The 18,790-nt window shown below is 43.3% G+C and overlaps 1 protein-coding gene across 2 annotated transcripts; it reads right to left on the bottom strand.

Moving 5' to 3' along the window:
- Positions 1-3,548: 3,548 nt before the first annotated feature.
- LOC128343103 (zinc finger protein RFP-like) lies at positions 3,549-14,924 on the bottom strand. Of its 2 annotated transcripts, XM_053291626.1 has the most exons (8): positions 14,255-14,924; positions 13,220-13,315; positions 11,953-12,171; positions 10,930-10,952; positions 7,434-7,549; positions 6,271-6,303; positions 5,482-5,721; positions 3,549-5,239 (listed from the first exon to the last, which is right to left on the bottom strand). In XM_053291626.1, exons 1-8 carry the CDS (start codon positions 14,666-14,668, stop codon positions 5,232-5,234), a joined length of 1,149 nt encoding a protein of 382 aa, XP_053147601.1. In that variant the 5' UTR covers positions 14,669-14,924; the 3' UTR covers positions 3,549-5,231. The 2 variants fall into 2 exon arrangements, with proteins under 2 accessions (XP_053147601.1, XP_053147600.1); XM_053291625.1 differs by having other exon boundaries at positions 3,549-5,721; positions 14,255-14,918.
- Positions 14,925-18,790: the final 3,866 nt, after the last annotated feature.

Here is an 18,790-nt window from a genome sequence, read left to right as displayed (position 1 = left end):
AGCATTTAATATCTAATACTCTCAGATGTAGTTGTGTACCACTCTTTCTCAAGTTCCCCCATGTACTACAGTTCAGAATATCTCTTTCCCCTCTCACAACAGTCCTGTGTGGTAGGCTAGGTTGAGAGAAAGAGATAAGGTTGCCTCACAGTGGCAAATGACTTCAGGCATACAAGTTTGCTTCTGTCCCCTCACCACACCACCATTTTATCCTCACAACAATAACTTGAAGAAAGCTAGGCTGCCTGAGAGATAGCCAGGGGACCAAGATCATCCAGTGAGCATCATGACTGTGCAGGGATTTCAGCTGCCTGAAAGGGCATTTGGGTTCTCCTTTGCTAATTGATTTGTAGGAGAAGGGTTTGTAAACTGGCACGTTCAACCAATCATTTATCGTATTGAAAAGCAGTTTGGGATCAGGAGGATCTTTCTGACACACTCCAATAACCCACCCGCCACCCCAAAGCAGTTCTCAATTAAGAACATCCCTGCTGGATCAGACCCAAGGCTTATCTAGTCCAGCATCCTGTTTCACACAGTCACCTACCAGATGTCTCTGAGAAGCACACAGGCAAGAGGTGAGGGCATGCCCTGTCTCCTGCTGTTGCTCCCCTGCAACTGGTATTTAGAGGCATCTTGTCTCTGAGGCTGGAGATCGCCTATGCCACCAGACTAGTAGCTATTGATAGACTTATTCTCCATGAATATAAGAACATAAGATCACCGTTATCATATGTCCTTGTTGACTAGTAACGGACTAAAGGGAGCTAACTAGAGCTGCAGGGCAGTCATTAAATAAAGTTGATGAAGCCCTCATTATGCAAACAATACATGCACAAAGTGTACACATTCAGTTTTCAGTATTTTTCAAAGATCAGTCTTGGAACAACATTTAATATATAAAATTATCTCAGATTTGCCTACTGCTTTTTATAGAGGAGCTCAAGGTGATGCAGTTCCAAATATCTCCTTTTTCTCACAACAGCCCTGTGAGGTAGGCTAGATGGAGAAACAGATATAAGCTTGCCTGCCTCACAGTGGAATACAAACTCATAGAAAATGTATACAGTGCTATGATGATGTTGGGTGTTCTTCAGTCTCTTCTTCCCTCCATCCTTTTTAAAGAGTCAGTGACAATTCACAACAGTAACTGAGTTGAGGTCAGTAGATACTCCTGGCATTCTTCAGATTCATAGCATGGTGTAGCGGTTAGAGTGCTGGACTAGGACTGGGGAGACCTGAGTTCAAATCCCCATTCAGCCATAATACTAGCTGGGTGATTCTGGACCAGTCACTTCTCTCTCAGCCTAACCTGCTTCACAGGGTTGTTGTGAAAGAGAAACTCAAGTATGTACTACACCGCTCTGGGCTCCTTGGAGGAAGAGCGGGATATAAATGTAAAATAATAATAATAATAATAACAACATCAAAAACAGGAACTCAATGGAAACTGGAGTCAATTTAATTTTTAAAAAGAGCAATTCATCTATTCTTAAACCTTCTGTGGGATAGAGTGTTAAACATAATACTGTTTTTAAAATATGTATATACTGGGTTTAAAAAAGAAAGAAAAACACTTCAAGTGATTTACATAATAAGTGAATGAAAAACACCAGCAACAGCCAGAGAGATGCAGTGTCGGGGTAAATAGAAACAATTTTTCTCCCCGTTAAGTAAAAGAAAGCCATCATTTCATAGCCTTCCACTCACAAACAAGTCTAGACACAGCCCTAAGTATACACAAATATGGGTATTTTATTATTAATATTTATATCCTGCTCTTTCTACAAGGAGCTGAGAGTACTGTACATGATTCTTCCTCCCCACTTTTATCTTCAAAACAGTCCTGAGAGGTAGGTTAGGCTGAGACAGAATGACTGGCCTAGAGTCACCCGGTGATCTTGACAGCTGTGCAGGGCAAGATATGAACCCTGGTCTTCCTAATCCTAATCTAACTATTAGTGATGTAACCACAGTGTCACACTGGTTCTCAAGCGTTCAGTGCAATGGAGAAGTGATTGCAGAAGAAACAGGAAATTCAAAGTCCCATATTAGTTGTGGCATTGCTGGAGGACTGAGATCTCTCCCAGTTTAAGCTTAACCTTGTCCATATTAACTGAGGATGCAGTCCTACTCACTTATCTTGGAGTAAATCCTATTGACAGTGGGGCTTACTTCATAAGAACAGCCCTGCTAGATCAGGCCCAAGTCCCATCTAGTCCAGCATCCTGTTTCGCACCGTGGCCCACCAGATGCCTCTGGAAAACCCACAGGCAAGAGGTGAGGGCTTGCCCTCTCCTGCTGTTGCTGCTCCCCTGCAACTAGTATTGAGAGGTATTGTGTCTCTGAAGCTGGAGGTAATCCATAGCCACCAGACTAGTAGCCATTGAAATACCCATCCCTCCATGAATTTGTCTAATCTCCTTTTAAAGCCATCCAAGCTGGTGGCTATCCCATGGCAAAGAATTCCATAGAACTCCAAAAGGTTAGTGAGGCAAGATTTACCTTTGCGGAAGCCATGCTGGCTCACTCCCAGCAGGGCCTGTTCTTCTAGATGCTTTACAATGCTATCCTTGAGGATGCTTTCCATCAATTTGCCTGGAACGGACGTTAGGATAACCGGCCTGTAATTTCCCGGATCGTCCCTGGATCCCTTTTTGAAAATTGGTGTTACATTTGCTACTCTCCAGTCCTCTGGTACAGAGCCCGATTTCAGGGATCTCTATTTATATTTCTCCTAGGTGTGCCAGGGAAAATGCGTCCCGGCAGCCCAGCTGATTGGCAGGGCTGAGAAGGCACCTGATTGGCAGGTGCAGCGCACCCAGGAGAATTTGGCAAGCTGTGGGTGGTGACGTTTGCCACAGGCCCGGCCGTGGAGGTGAGGCAGCGGGCCTGGGTGAGGTGGCGGCCGGCCCGGCCGCAGCAGAGGGACTGGGCCCGGCAGCCTGGGCAAGAAGGTGGGGGAGAGTTAGCCAGCCTCAAAGAGGCCAGCCGCAGAGGCTAGCAAGCAGCAACAACGGGCCAAGCCGCAGCGGAAAAGGCGGCACTCGGCCTGTGTTATGGCCCAGACCACTCATATTGGACCAGAACTCATAGCCCAAGGGGCCAGGCTGAGGCTTGTGTGTCTTTGCCAGCAATTCCATTGAGAGATTCCCTGTTGCAAGGCCTCATTCAGCTCTGAGTGAAATGATTAACTCCTAGGAGATAAGCTGGAAGCTAATCCCTTACTTCCTCTGACAGAATACTTAGGTTGATTTCACCTATATTGTTCTGCCTTAGTCAAATGCATTGATTAACTAGCCTCAAGCATATACCCTTTGGCTGTTACTTTAAATATTCTTCTCTTTTTTTTTAGAATTACACACTAAGTAGATGTACACAAGTAGTAATTTAATTGCTAACAGACACTCAGATCATTCTTAGATCACAATCACTTTCTATTGCTCAAAAGGTAGTACCATGGATGGTTGAGTGCCCCCTAAACAAATAACCCCCTTATCACCTCCCCAGTGCCAGACTTCCATAGTAACTTAAAGGAAAAACACACCTTTTATATTCTCAAAACTCCTTTATTATCAACATAAACAGAAAGCAACAATAACAAGCAATTCCCCTGTAAGCTCAAACCATCTTATCTTTAGGGTAAAGTGGCTGAAGATCCATTAAAAAAATTCACTTTGGAATTGTGAAACAGCAAGATAGCAGAACTTTTACAAATTTTAAAACATGGTGGCATTTTCAGCTTCACCAAAATTCAAGGTTCTGGTTTGAAATATACATCAACTTTTACTTGCAGAAATTACTGGAAGCAGGGGTGCAAATCCCCACCTCCACCAGTAGTATATATTATTGGGCTTTTTATTATGAATATAAACTATCTGGAGAACCATTGTTACAAAAAACATAACATGGTTTATAATAAAAATGAAATGTGGGACCAGAAAGCTTCTGAGGTGGGAGGTTAAAAAAAGAGAATATCAAGAAGATAAAGAGTACACACATTCTGAAAACATGTTCAATAAAAGTAATGCAAAAGAGGAAACAGCTTTTCTCATATTTGGTAACTGGAGACCAGATAGTGGCCAGGCTTGGAAGAACATCCCTGGGATGTGATGGGTCCAGGTTCCCTCATCCCGAACCAGGACCTCCTTCCTCACAGGAGGTTCATAATGTGAGAGGGACTCTGTTAAATGACATGCAAATTGGCCTCTTTCTACCGACAGAGATTTTGCCTAACTTTTTTAAAAATTTATTTTTTATTTTATTTTAAACTGGTCAGCTTCCCCAGCAGCATCAATCAAGGACACATTTGTTGTTTGGACTGGGAGGGCTAGCCACTTGTTTTGCATCTTCACAGCTGGCGGAAGACTAGTTAGGACAAAAAGGAAAAAGGGAAACTGAAATCAGGGCTGAAGATCACGGAGCTTGCAGCCAGTATGCTGCCTATTTAGGATTGTGACTTTGCTCAAAGCAGATCTGCTGTTCTCAGTAGCAGTGTTACTGCCTCTTTTAAAAATAAGCTGGAGGAAGAACACTGGAAAAGAAAGAGCAAAGTGGTTCCACTGAGTGAGTTTTGACAGTTACAGGGGGACTTTGTAGCACTGTAAAAAGTTATTTTGGATAGTTAAAGGGGAGGTGCTATGCTCCCCACCACCCTGAGTCAGCAGACATGACTGTCTGATCAAACATTTGTTCAGAACTCTTTTTATTGCCACCCCTTTTTATTTTGAAATTAGCTCACGAGAGAGTGAGTTTTGAATGGCGTCTCACTCAGGGTCCAGGCACAGCTTTTCATAGGCTCCCATGCTCCCTTGTACAGTGATTCAAGTCTCTGGCTACATGCTGAACAGGTACTTTGTGCAATTTTCACAGCAGCACCTAAAGACCAGCACTTGCAAACCCATCCCTTTCCACTCCTACTTTACTTCTTCTATACTTAAAGGCAGTAATGAAAAGGCACAGGCTTGCAAGAACTGGCCTGTAGATGGTGCTGTGAATATTGCATGAGATCCCTGCTCAGCATGTTGCCAGTGTCAAATTGCTGAAAAAAGGAGCTGACGGAAAGCTATGCAAGCATCTGGACCATGAGAGAGATATTTTTAGAAGCTTGTGTGGAACGTTTTTAAAAAGTCTTCACTTTACTGCCGTCTTGAACACACTTTGCAGCTGTATTGTTGCTGCCTATCTCCACTTCTTCACTGCATCAGGGAGAGAGGATCAGGTGGGCTTCTTCAAAGACCTTAAAGAAAGGGAAAAGGGTTTCTCCTGAGAACAAGTTTCCTGGGAATGCATAGAGCAGGGCTGCTGAATCAGCATCAAAAAAGGCTATCCGTCCCCCAGCATAGTTGAGAGTAACTCGGATCCTCTTGGGCTGCCCACTCAGGGTCAGAGAAGTAGCACCAGGAGTATTGGGAATCCACAACCCACTTGAATTCCTGGACAAAGCCCAGAATCCAGAGACAGGAGTAAAGTCAACCTCACCCTTCCTCCTCACAGACTTTCTCACGACTCCCACAGCCCATTCTGCTTCAGTTCCTAAAGTGATTTCCCACAAATGTCTGCCTGCTGTGAATCCTTCACACCCTAGCACCATATTATATTTTTCAAATCTTTCAGGGTTGTCGGGCAGATCTTGATCATTGTCTCCGTATTTCACGCTTTTACGATCCTCAGACAAGACAAGTCGGGGATGAGCTGTGTCTGGATTCAGAGTGACGTTGGCTATATTGTGTAAGAAGAGAGGAGAGGAGAGAGAAAAGAAGAGATGAGATAAAATTGGCTATTTGGCTAGATGGACTTTAACTTTTATTTTTCAGGAAAATGCTTTTAAAAACAGTAAGAAACAGACAGGCCTGGAAGTTCTTCCTTTTTCTTCTTTCCAATTTTCTGTAGCCAACATAGGAAGCTGCCTTATACAGAGTCAGACCATTGGTCCATCTAGCTCAGTATTATCTACACAGACTGGCAGCAGCTTCTCTGAGGTTGCAGGCAGGTGTCTCTCTCAGCCCTATCTGGGGATGCCAGGGAGGGAACTTGGAACCTTCTGAATGCACATATGCAGATGCTCTTCCCAGAGCAGCGCCTTCCTCTAAGGGGAACTTATTACAGTACTCCCATATAGTCTCCCATTCAAATGCAAGCCAGGGCAGACCCTGCTTAGCAAAGGCCGGGACAGAAATGTGAGGCTCCAATGAAACTCAAGCAGATAGCTTTCTGGCATGCCCCCATCCCTCCTGTGTGTGTTTCTCCAAAAGTGCCCCTAAAATGTACCTCTCTGCAGCTGAATTCCAGATATCACAGCATCTGGGAATGGAAAGGAAACAGATTAAGCCCTTATAACCAAAAAAAAAAATTTTTTTTTTAAAGGATTAGTTGACATTATAGCATCCATTGTTTCCTTATTTTAACTAAAGCATCAAAAATGGCTGAGACAAATTTAAGAGAGGCAAACCCAAATGTGCTTACATGCTATTTCGATACCACTTTTCAACCAAAAAGTCCATGAAGTGGTTTCCATAGGGGGGAAAAGAATGAGAAGGTGGTTCTCTGTCCCAAGAGGGCTCAGGCTATGCCGAAGAGCCACCACTTTTAAAAAGTGCCTTTTACTCAGGTCACAAGGATTATTCAAATTTGCTTCTCCTAAATAGGAACCCCGTCCCAAACAGTGTTCCCTGTAACAAGGATTCCCAGATGTTGTTGACTACAACTCCCACCATCCCCAGCTACAATGGCCTGTGGGATTATGGGAGCTGTAGTCAATACCTGGAAATCCTTGTTAGAAGGAACACTGGTCCCAAGGTCTGCTACTCATTGCAGAAAACAAAGAGGCAATGTGGCAAACTTACTATGGGGTGACTGAATGGAAGGGGGCCAATCCTACCATGCTGTAAACAAGAAAAGGAGGAAGAGAAGCTATTCCTGTTCATACGATCCACAATTTACCCATCTCCAGCTATCAGCTAAGTCTGCTAATTAAAACAGTCCCCTCTGACAAGGCAACTATGAAGCAGGCTATAGATAGTTTTATTTTATATAAACCACCTAGAGAACCTTTTGTTATAAAAAACCTAACAAATATAAATTCCATTAAAACAAAAGCTTTTGGTTTAAGATGTGTTAAGGAAACTCCACATTCACTCAAGCTTCAAAATGCTGGGAAATTGCGACTGTTAAGGGCCTAAATAACAAATGTATTATTTAGGCAATATATACAGATATAGTTTGGTGTCCTATGCTGTGTATAGTTCCAGCTTCATCACTACCTTGGAGCTGGGGGCCTCACTGGCTGAGTGGTGGACTCTTCTGAACGGAAACTCAACTTCTTATTTTCCTGGTCCTCCTAACATCACAAATGACCCAGAGGTTTGACAACTACGGTATATCAGAGCCAATACAATTTTCACTAGGAAATACTTGCAGCCATTCTTTATTACCTTTAAATTGCTTAACCATGCCCTCCAGAAAGGGGTTTACATCATGGAGCTCCCGGATCTTCCACTTCAGTGAAGGAGGAAAAGCCACTGTCTTCTGAAATGGCCTCTTCTTAAAACTGGGTGAGAGAACAGAGTTAACCTACCATCCAACCAATCCAGAATTCCCAAGTGGAACAAAGAAATGGAAAGAGGAAATAGCAGGAAGCCAAGAGTCAGAAGCAGCTGCAGAAGAACAGAAAGGCTTTGTGGAAGAAACTGTAGCACCTAAAGAGAGCCAGCGTGGTGTAGTGGTTAGTGTGCTAGACTAGGACCGGGGAGACCCGAGTTCAAATCCTCATTCAGCCATACTAGCTGGGTGACTCTGGGCCAGTCACATGTCTCTCAGCCTAACCTACTTCACAGAGTTGTTGTGAGGAGAAACTTAAGTATGTAGTACTCTGGGCTCTTTGGAGGAAGAGTGGGATATAAAATAATAATAATAATAATAATAATAATAATAAAAAATCACCAAAGCCAGGCCTCTGATTATTGTTGATGGCCCAAGCTCTGTAGCCAATGCTGGCAATAAACCCTTGCCAAGGTAGAAAGTTGGCAACCTAGAAGCCTAAAAAACAGCCAGAACTGTAAAAAGCCCTCTTGATTGTGAAATATTTCTGCTAGCACAAGAGGAGTCATCAGCCTGCCTAACAAGAATTTGATTGCTTAGTATTCCCTACCCACCCACACCCTCTCAAGGATGGGGTAGCTGGAATTTCTTCTATAAGACATCCCAAGGAGGACAATAGCATGGCCTCTGGCAATCTCAATAGCCTCTTTCCAAAGAATCCAGCAGTGCTGTCTTACAAATTAAGTCTGGCTAAGGTCAAGTCAGCACAATTGAATTCAAACTAGAAGCCAAGCTCCTCCTTAGGGCCCCCATTCATAGGCAGGAAGTTTAGAACTAGAGGACCTCTGGGTCAGAGGAAGAGAGACAAATTGGGATGCCAGGAGTGCCTCAAGCCATGCTTACTGCCTTCTGAACCCAATGCCTCATTTGGGCAAGCGGTCTGCCCAATTGGCCAAGCAGATCTAGGAGAGGATTCCAGGCTTCTCCTGGCATGAATAGCCAAAGCTCCCACCCCAATGTATCAGTTAAATGCTTCACCTACTCTTTTTTTTACTGCTGATTTGTCAAAGTGCCTTATTGTTCTTCACTCCACTCCCACCCACTTGGCCTTGCCTCTGTACATTAACATCCAAATACAAGTTTAGTTACTTGCACACAATCTTATCTTCTGCTTCGCTCTTTTGGCATGCATGTCTGCAAGTATCTGTTTTTTATTTGATTTATATACCGCCCTTCCAAAATGGCTCAGCAGCAGATAACATAACATGATAACATAAAGTGCCCCTGCTGATCAAAACATCAATTCTCCCATAAGTGCTCCTGATGAGCAAAATATGGGATTTGGCCATAAAATCCAGAGACCTAATAGAGTCCTAGTTAATGGCTTCTCTTCCATAATGGAAATAGGAAATCCTGCTGTGTATTCCTTCTCTCTGTGCTTTTACAATATCTCACAGAGTTTTAGATAATGTTTAAATAGATTTTGCACTTTAAATTCAATTTTATATTGACTTTTTAAAAATGTTGTAAGATACTTATTTTGGGACGCAGTATACAAATTTAAATTTACATCCAAAGTGGGATTCATTCCTATTAGCCGTTAATTATCTAGCAAAACTTTTCTTCTTTCAAAGCACTATTACTTCAATTAGTTTTCTAGTATTGCCACACTATACCTAGTTTTACTGATGGTAAAACTGTTTCAGTTTTATATTTTCAACTACTCTATTCCTATTCCCCAGGACAGGGAGGGCGTTAATTATTGCTTTCCTCTTAACAGTATCGTTTTTTTCAATTGAGGGAGGAAAACAAACCAGGCAATAATATTAAGAGAAAAATCAGTAATTAAAGCCTTATTCCTAGTGAACAGAATAATATCTCACTTTAAATAAAGAGAGGAAAGCAATAATTAAAGCCTTACTCCTGGGAAATAAAGACTAAGGAAGGACTAATCCAGGGCAATCCACTGGCCATGCTGCACAGGAAGCAATCATCAGCAGACATCACAGGCTTGATGCTTCCAATTGAAGCTTAAGGGAACCTTTGTTTACTGAAGTAAGCCTGTGATGTCTTTTGGCACTTAGATTAGAAGGCCTTTGGCACTTAGATTAGAAGGATCTTGGCCAGGTGGACAAACACTGCTTGATAAAAGTGCCTGTGGAGCAAATCTGAACTCCACTTCCCGCAGATTACAGAAAAACAATTGCTCAGAAGCAAACCAAAGGGTTGAGTGTGAAAGCAACCACTGTCTGTGTCCCCAATATTAACTGAGTAAACATATTAATGTCAACTGAGTGAAAAGGTCTCAGTATGGTGACCGCTTTCTATTTCAGCCTGAATACCCAACATACTTCCCTTTCAAAATATATAGGAACATATCTCATACCTTCCAACAGGGTTTTTTAAGTGCTCTGGTTGTTTAATTGTTTTTTTATGATGTTTTAATTGTTAGTTGATGTTTTCTATCATTTATATTTCTGTTATTCGGTTTAATGGTTTTGTTTTAATTATAAACTGCCCTGAGCCACTTTGGAAGGGTGGTATAAAAATCAAATAAATAAAACCAAAACAAATGTGTCCCTATTTTCCAATTCAAGTGAATGGGAAAATAGGGACATATTGGCAGGTATGCTATATGCTGCAGCAAGGAGATATCTTCAACAAATTAATGTGTGGGTAACTGTAAAACCGAAGGGCCATTGACTCATGCCCCTACTCTGCACCCACATGTGTTCAGTCTCAATGCGGGGACATCGGGGGGGGCACGAGGGGGAGGGCTGAGAGAATTCTGGGCTAGACATTTTCACAAACTGTTAAGGGGCATGAACGATACAAAATGAATGACATACAGACTGCAAAAATATAAAACATGTAAATGATGAAATCCTTCTGCCTTTAGATTACCTTATTGATAGAAGATACTGAAGTATTTCACAAGCGTATATTTATCTGAGTTGCAAATCATATTTTTAATAGTGAATGATTAGATTAGAATGATGCGATTAGATTGACATGGCAGCAAAGTGTTGTCCTTCCTGGCCAAAAGGTTTGCCCTCCTTTGGGAGTAAAACTGTGGGACTTCTGAAGATAAAATTACAAGCTAGATTAGGGAGATTCCTTTCCGGGTACTCTAACTCTCACAAGAGTTAATGAATAGAATGTATGGGAGAGCGAGTGCACTGCCTTTGCAGTATTCCACAGAAGTGAACAGGACAATAATCCCAAGACTCAAATTCCAAAGAGCATTCTTATATGTTATCTGTGGTTCACACAGAGGCTGTGGAGCTCGCGTTTTTCCAGGAGCCTGGAAGGCCCGTTCCTTCACATCCAAGAGGCCAGACCCATCTCGTTATAATGAAGCATGAAGATAAAAGGGTGGAATTGACTTACCTCTTCAAGGTGCCCCCAACTTCCTAGAGAACAAGGAGAGAAAGGGGAGGGAATTCAGTGACTGCTAATGTGAAGCAAGTCTTTACAGAAGTCATCCAGCAACAACATGGAGGATCAACTTTAAAGCATAGCTGACATCTACTTAGCAGTTAAACTAGATAATGAATATATATCAAGCAAAACAAGCAACAAACATCCCTGCTTTAAAATGTGCAGTTAATAATAATCAAGAATCATCTCGCACAACTTTCTTCTACAGGATATTAGGCCCTTATAGTAAAAGTTAAGAACTTATAAAGCCATTTGTTCATATAATATTGTGGACAATATTATTAAATGTACAATTCAAGCTTTTTGCAAAGGGTCTGTAGGGCAATGAAGTCAACCACACCCATCATCTTTGTCTTCTATCTTCTTGAAAGCTAATGGCTGCAGAAGGAGCAAAGAAGCAGACACTCATATAATGCCTGCATTCCTTCCCCCTCCCCCGCAGGGAATAGGAGCTGTGGGAGGGAAAAGGTCACATCTCCCTCCTTCCATGCTATGGCCCCAGTCGAAATCAAGGGGCCTTATGACTGCTTGTAGCAAAAGAAAAAGTTGGGAAATCCAGTCACAGATCTTTGTGTTTGGCCCTACATTAAACACACTGAGGTCATTCACACAATCAAAAGCAGTGTTCTATCTGGGTTTGGGAGCGGTGTGTGCTCCCAGTTTTTGGTTGTGTGGAAGCAAGGTAGGAGGAAAACCTGGGTAGCTTTTCCTCCTACCTTGCTTCCACACAATCACTTCTACCCAGATTTTCCTCCTACTTTGCTTCCACACAACCGAAAATTGGGAGCACTGCTTTTGATTGTGTGAGTGACCTCACTGTCTGTCCTATTCTTCGGCGGATGTATCTGTACAAAACAGACCAGGTTACTACCAGCACCATGAACTGAGCCCCTTCACTTCTTAGGCACATAAAGCTCTAGAGGCAGCTTGACCCCTGGAGAGGAACTTTACCTGTTTCTGCCACTGTCTTACCTGCAACAGTTCACCTGCTGGCTTCCGACACTCCTCCTCCATCTCCTGGATGGTATTTTCAAGAGAAGAGAGCTCCTCTGAGAGTCTGAGCATCTGCCCAGCTTTTCTTCTATCAAGCTCATCCTTCACCTCCTCCGCCTTTTGCAGGAAACGTCTCTGTAACATGCTCACTTGCCTGAACAAAAACATTATCTTCTTCCTCTCTCTTTGTATTTGCTCCTACAGTAAGCACATGGAGGGCCAGTATGTCACACATAAGACCAAGAATCCACAGTCGCTAGTCTTCTAACACAAAAATGCAGCTTATTCCTAAAATCAGTCTGCATACTGGAGGATTCAGAAGTTCATTTAGTTGTGAGTTTAAAAGCATCATCATCATACACAAAGACAGGGGGTAAACGTTTCACAGGTTTGCAGCCTGATCCAAAGTAAGCTTATTCAGAAGTCAGTCCCTCCAAGTTCAGTTGAGCTCACTCACAAGTACGGGTGCATTGGACTGAAGTCTCAGAAGAATAAGGTGAGTCATCTCCATTTATCATGGAGAACACAAATATTTGGAAATGTTAGAATTGGTACATACTACTAATAGGAATTATTTATATACCAATTTTCAACAAGTGTTCCCAAACACATTTATACAGAAAAACAAAAACAAATAATAAGATGGTTCCATATCACCAAGGCTCACCATTTAAAATGAAACATAGGCAAATAGCAGCAACCACCACTGGAGAGATGCTGTGCGAGGGCTGAACAGGGACAGTTGGAATCACCACGTTGCTGGTATCTGTCTTGTTTCTTTTTCAGATTGGGAGCACTTTGGGGACAGAGAGCCATTTTATTGATTTATATCTATGTAAACCAGATATAAATATTCATCCTATTTGTAGTGTATAGCAGTGTTTCTCCCTCTGTTAAAAAAAGGTCCTTTATTTGGCTTTTTCATAAAACCTTTTGGGCCATTCCAAGAGCCCTGCCCCCCCCCCCAATTCTACAAGTTTACACTTGAAGCTAGTCTCATTGGATTTAATGGCATATCTACTCTCAAGGATGTGTGCCAGACATCCTGAGCAGAACTAACACCCTGTGACTTTAAAATTATTCTGCATTTGTGCATTTTACAGAAAAACACTTTAATACTGATCTTGTTTTGCAGGAATTTTTGTAAGCTAATTTGATAGTTTCAGAAATGAAAAATGGAGTAGAACTACATTCCATTTTTCTAAATTGTAGTTCTCATTCACTTCCCACTAACTGTGTCACTTACAAGCAAGTCTTTACTTTCACGGCCTGCTTCTTCTTCATAAGTCAGAATTTTTTCTTTCTCCTTCTTCAAGATCTCCAGGTTGCTACCCAGCCATTCCTAAAGAGTAAACAAGCTTTCCAGTTTGGCTTCTGCTTGGAGACTGAATATTTGGACCTATCAAAACTATCAGTGATTTGTGTCTCACTGTCCACTACATGGCCCAGGGTGGTTCCAAGGATAGGGCATGGGGTGGCTTGCCTCCCACCCCCACTTCTCTTTCAGAAATCTAGTATGTAGGATGCAGCTCACCCACCCATAAAAGCACTTTGCCCCTTCTGAGCCCCACCCCCATTTTTTCTGGTAGTGGTGGAGAGGAGAAATAACACAGATTCCCTTGAGTTTGTATCCCAGTGTGGCCTAGATTGGAACATGTGTTAAGCTTTGTCAGCTGCCCTCTTTGTTAATGTAATAACAGAAAGGTAGGATATAAATGAAGCCACCTAATGACTCAGCGGGGAAATGCTTGACTATCAAGCCAGAGGTTGCCGGTTCAAATCCCCGCTGGTACACCTATATTGGGCAGCCGCAATACAGGAAGATGTTGAAAGGCATCATCTCATACTGCGAGGGAGGAGGCAATGGTAAACCCCTCCTGTATTCTACCAAAGGCAACCACAGGGCTCTGTGGGCGCCTGGAGTCGAAACCAACTCGACGGCACACTTTACCTTTAGGATATAAATATTGCCAAGTACATTGACTGACAAGGTTTCTAGCTAGATCCAGCTGTAGTCTGGATCCATACTCAAGATGAATTGCTTTCCAGGAGTTCTTGTGTCCTTTTCCTGACCCCCCCCCCCGCAAGCCACAGGGCTGTTGGCCTCCCCTCTTTGATTGCCCTAAATGACTCTTACCAGCTCTCCTATTCTGAGGCTGGGGTTGAGAGTGGTGCCATTTCAGTCCCTTCTCCACCCAACCAGTCCGCTTCCCATGAATCCTGGCATCCCCCTCGCCACCCATCCCCATATTTCTCAATCCATGAAAGAGGGTGCCCCTACCTGATACTCCTGGGCAGCCTCTTCCACGGGAACCACACTGTGATTTTGGTGCTCCTTGGACCTGACACACACCACGCAGATGGGAACTTTGTCAGCCTGGCAGATGAGCTTGAGGGGCTCCCGGTGCCTCTCGCAGAACCGCCACCACACTCCTCTTTCCTCGTCCTGCACCTTCCACTCTCTGGTGATCTCGACGAAGTTGGCCAGCTGCTTGTTGGGCTTGAAATAGCGCTTAATTCTCGCTCTGCACTGAGGGCAAACAGCCGTCCTAGGCGAATTTTCCCAGCACTTGGTAATGCAGGCTAAACAAAAATTGTGCCCGCAAGGTGTGATGACCGGAGTGGCGAAAAAGTCCATGCAAATAGGGCAGGTAGCTTCATCCTTGAGTTTCTTCCTGGGGCTGGGAGAAGCCATGATGACGCCCACGGCAGGCGCGCAGGCTGAGTTTCACTTTCTTCTCTGTCCTTCCTACCCAATCAGCGTTTCGCTGGAGTCCCAGGACCAGCGTCGCTCTTCCTCAGAGTGTTGTAGAATAGACTAGAGTACGGGGCTCAGAGAGTTACGTGCCCGATGCTAAGTAGAGGAAGAAAGGGGCGTGGGCTATTGCCTTTCCCAGGAGCACCACTGATCCCTGGGAGGCCATAAAGCTGTTCTGGGTTCAAAATCACAGGCATGGAGGCGGAGCTTGGATTTGGAAGAAACCATGGAGAATTTCGGAAGGACCCGCCCCTTTTATGGAACTGGCAAGCTGGTATGTCTCTCACCCTGCTTGCCATGTTAAGAGGCATATATGTATGGAGTTTAGGCAGTGGTTAGTCAAGTGAAAAAAATGCACACTCTGCACATGCTCAGTTGCGTTATCCATTCTTAGTTGTAATACTGAACCCTGCAAAACAGGTTCTGGGATTCTGCCGGTGTCCAAATTAAGTCTTAGAGAGTCTTCAGCTACATCTTGCCTCAACAACCGGCAAAGGATGTACATTTCCTCTGAAAAATTATTTCTTTTAAAAACTTGGTATGAGGAAATATAGCCACTTAATGGCATTGTGGGGAAATAACTTGCCTAGATAGCAAGAGGTTGCTGGTTCAAATCCCTGAACACACCTATATCGGGCAACAGCAATATAGGCCAAGGTTCCTCCAGATGGAGTTTGATTCTACCATAAACATTGGTTCTTACAGGTTATTTTATACAGTGCTTAGGCAGCAGCTTCTTCTTTTTTAAAGGATATGGGGCTGTAGAGCATCTGCTTTGCATGCAGAAGGTCCCAGTTTCAGTCCCTGGCAGCATCTTTCCAGGTAGGCCTGAAAAGACTCCTGTCTGAAACCTTGGAGAGCTGCTGCCAGTCTGTGTAGAGTAGACAGTACTGAACTAGATGAACCAATGGTCTGACTCTGTATGGCAGCTTGCCACACTAGCTCATGCTCCCAAATGCCAAGAAATAACATGTGTTATAGGCTGCAGCCTTTGTGCCCAATATATGGCCTTATATTTAGGCAATATAAACAGTAAGGTATTCTGTACTTTAGTTTCAACCTGATGAAGCTGCCGCTGGCAGTGGCCAAGTGGTGGGCTTAAAGCCCCACATTTGTCTGTTCACTGGCCTGCGTAGACAAATGAAGTCTGTGCAACTGAGACTATCACGCAACTGAATCTAGCATTTACACATTACAAGTAACCAACTGACAATTAATTACAGCCCACCTAGAACAACAGGGTTGGAAGGGACCTTAAAGATAGTCTAACTTCCTGCTTAGAGCTAGTAATCCAGAGTTAAAACATCCAGTTACACCTTCTCTTCAGTTACTATATTAATACAGCAATGAATGAGGAAGCAAGGATTAGTAGGCAATGTGTTTTCACTTCAAGTTTGTATTGTATTTTTAAATGGTGTTTTTTTTTAAAATAAAAAAATAAAAATAACAATGCTCACTGAAAGAAAAGCAAAAAAACAAATAATAGCTAACTACTTTAGACTCAGAGCCACCTAATGGTGCAGCGGAGAAATGACTTGACTAGCAAGCCAGAGGCTGCTGGTTCGAATCCCCACTGGTATGTTTCCTAGAGACTATGGGAAACACCTATATCGGGAAGCAGCAATATAGGAAGATGCTGAAAGGCATAGTCTCATACTGCGTGAGAGATGGCAATGGTAAATTCCTCCTGTATTCTACCAAAGACAACCACAGGGTTCTGTGGTCACCAGGAGTCGACACCGACTCCACAGCACACTTTACTTTTCCTTTACTTTAGACTCTGCATCCAACCTGATGATGATGATGATTACATTTATATCCCGCTCTTCCTCCAAGGAGCCCAGAGCGGTGTACTACATACTTAAGTTTCTCTTTCACAACAACCCTGTGAAGTAGGCTAGGCTGAGAGAGAAATGACTGGCCCAGAGTCACCCAGCTAGTATCATGGCTGAATGGGGATTTGAACTCATAAGAACATAAGAACAGCCCTGCTGGATCAGGCCCAAGGCCCATCTAGTCCAGCATCCTGTTTCGCACAGTGGCCCATCAGATGCCGCTGGAAGCCACAGACAGGAGTTGAGGGCGTGCCCTCTCTCCTGCCATTACTCCCCTGCAGCTGGTACTCAGAGGCACCCTGCCCTTGAGGCTGGAGGTGTCTCGGGTCTCCCCGGTCCTAGTCCAGAACTCTGTGAGAACTATTTCATAGTTGATTGAGTCAAATCCCTTCAAGATGGTGTTGAGATAAGAGCTTTGCTGCTGTCTCCTGAAATAGTTAATGTTTAGGCTTATCAGTAGGCCTTGACCTATTGATTCTTCCTCCTCCTCCTCCTCCCTCAGGCACTATGAATACTCTCAGAATTGTGACCTTTTTCACCTCATGCAGGACTTAAGCAGCCCTTGAGAAGGTGGGAGGCCTTCTGAAGATGCTCCACAGCAGCCCCCTCAAGAGCTGATCAGGTGAGCTCCTCTAGCCTGAGGATCTGCACCAGATTTGGTGGTGGTGGTGTCAGATTGGGAAGATTGTTTAGATTTTCTGATCAATAGATCACCAGTTCCCACGATACTTTCAACACATGATTGGATCCCTCAGCACACATTAATGTGATCTCCTAATTAACTAGCACACAATCTCTGCACATAGTTCAAATACAGATAAAAGGTTCAAACAATACGGGTACCAGCACATGTGAAGAAGGAGGGGTGTGTGCTAAGAGCGTGCCCACAGGGACAGTATCAGATTGAGGGGCATGCTAAGTGAGCTACAGTTTAGGGCCTCACATTATGGGGGCCTCTTATAGGGTTACCAACAATCGCTTATTAGCAGCACATCCCTTATTTCAGCCCAAAATTGTTTGTCCCTTATGGGATGCCTTTGCCCCTTATTTTCAGCTAATGGGAAGAACCTATGGCTCATATAAAACTAGTTATTTTCACTACTAATGAAATAATTAATGAACTCCAACCCCTTTCCCTTCTCCCTCCTTTCCAAAGTACTTTGTGGTTCTGGTGAGCTTTTAGGACAGGATTTTTAAAAAAAATTTTTTAATAGGACAAGATTTTTTTTATTGAACCAACAAACTACCAAAGCATACAGTACGTTGCCAAAGCACAATTATATACAAAGTGGTTGTTTGTACATGATATATCTACAAAGATTTACACACAAGGATTTGGAAACCCACAAGGTTATAAAGTATATGCAGGTAGTACTGTAACTCAGGGTGGGGGATTTCAAGGCACATCAGGTAATTGAGAGGGTTACGTCCAACGTCCATTTCCACAATTTGTCCCATTGCTGTTTAGAAGAGATACTCTTGTCTTTTTGCACATAACCATACAAACTTTTCCAGAAGAGATTTACTGTCTCATCTGCGTGAACCTCTTGGTTGCGTCTTCCCTCCCTATTCCTATGCAGGAGCATTGCATAAACGACATACAGGTTTACTAACCGGATTACAAGAAGGGGAATGTTCCATTTCCCTAGTATGAGGGCACCCGTTCCGTCCTGTTTCCTTAAAGGTTTCTTTCTGGGACCTCGAAAGGAGGTTCTATCGCTCAAACCCGACTGAGGTTAGTTCTTCCCAAGTCTGTTTTTCCAAATCAGGCCACTCTAACAGCTTGCTTACTCCCTGCCACACTCTTTTGGCTACCACACACTCTTTTAAGAAATGTGAGTGGGTTTCCCTGAATGTCTTGCCTAGCTTACTAGCTTTCTGTTTGCAGGTGATTTTAGGGCACTCTTGCTGGTCCTCTGGGAGCCATGGCTTAGCTGCATTAAGTGGTAGTACTTGATGGTATAAGCGCCACCTTGTTTCCCATAAATGGAAATGGAAATTTCTCTTTAAAGAGAGCAATAGGGTGATCAGGTTGCAACAAGTACTGTGAAGTGCGGTGTTTGTAGCATTTACGTTCTAAATCAGGTTTTAAGAAACCCACTTCTAGAATCTCTCCATAAATTGTTTTCCTTAGCTGCTTAACTGAGGAGGATCCTTTAAATAGATCTGGTTCAACCTTCCATTTTTTAAGTGTGAATAACAAATCTTTCAAGTAGTCCGGGTG

Source organism: Hemicordylus capensis, chromosome 2, assembly GCF_027244095.1.
Source record: "Hemicordylus capensis ecotype Gifberg chromosome 2, rHemCap1.1.pri, whole genome shotgun sequence".
Classification (NCBI taxonomy): domain Eukaryota; kingdom Metazoa; phylum Chordata; class Lepidosauria; order Squamata; family Cordylidae; genus Hemicordylus; species Hemicordylus capensis.
The sequence above is the reverse complement of the archived record's forward strand: the minus strand, read 5'-3'. Positions and strand labels throughout refer to the sequence as shown.

What these genes read in the sequence shown, in the direction of transcription:
- LOC128343103 (XM_053291625.1), bottom strand. Translation starts at nt 14,668, where the DNA reads ATGGCTTCTCCCAGCCCCAGGAAGAAACTCAAGGATGAAGCTACCTGC. An exon ending in GTGAAAGTAAAGACTTGCTT is followed by an intron (nt 12,172 to 13,219) that starts GTAAGTGACACA and finishes TGCTTACTGTAG; the next exon opens with GAGCAAATACAAAGAGAGAG. An exon ending in CAGCAGGTGAACTGTTGCAG is followed by an intron (nt 10,953 to 11,952) that starts GTAAGACAGTGG and finishes CTTGTTCTCTAG; the next exon opens with GAAGTTGGGGGCACCTTGAA.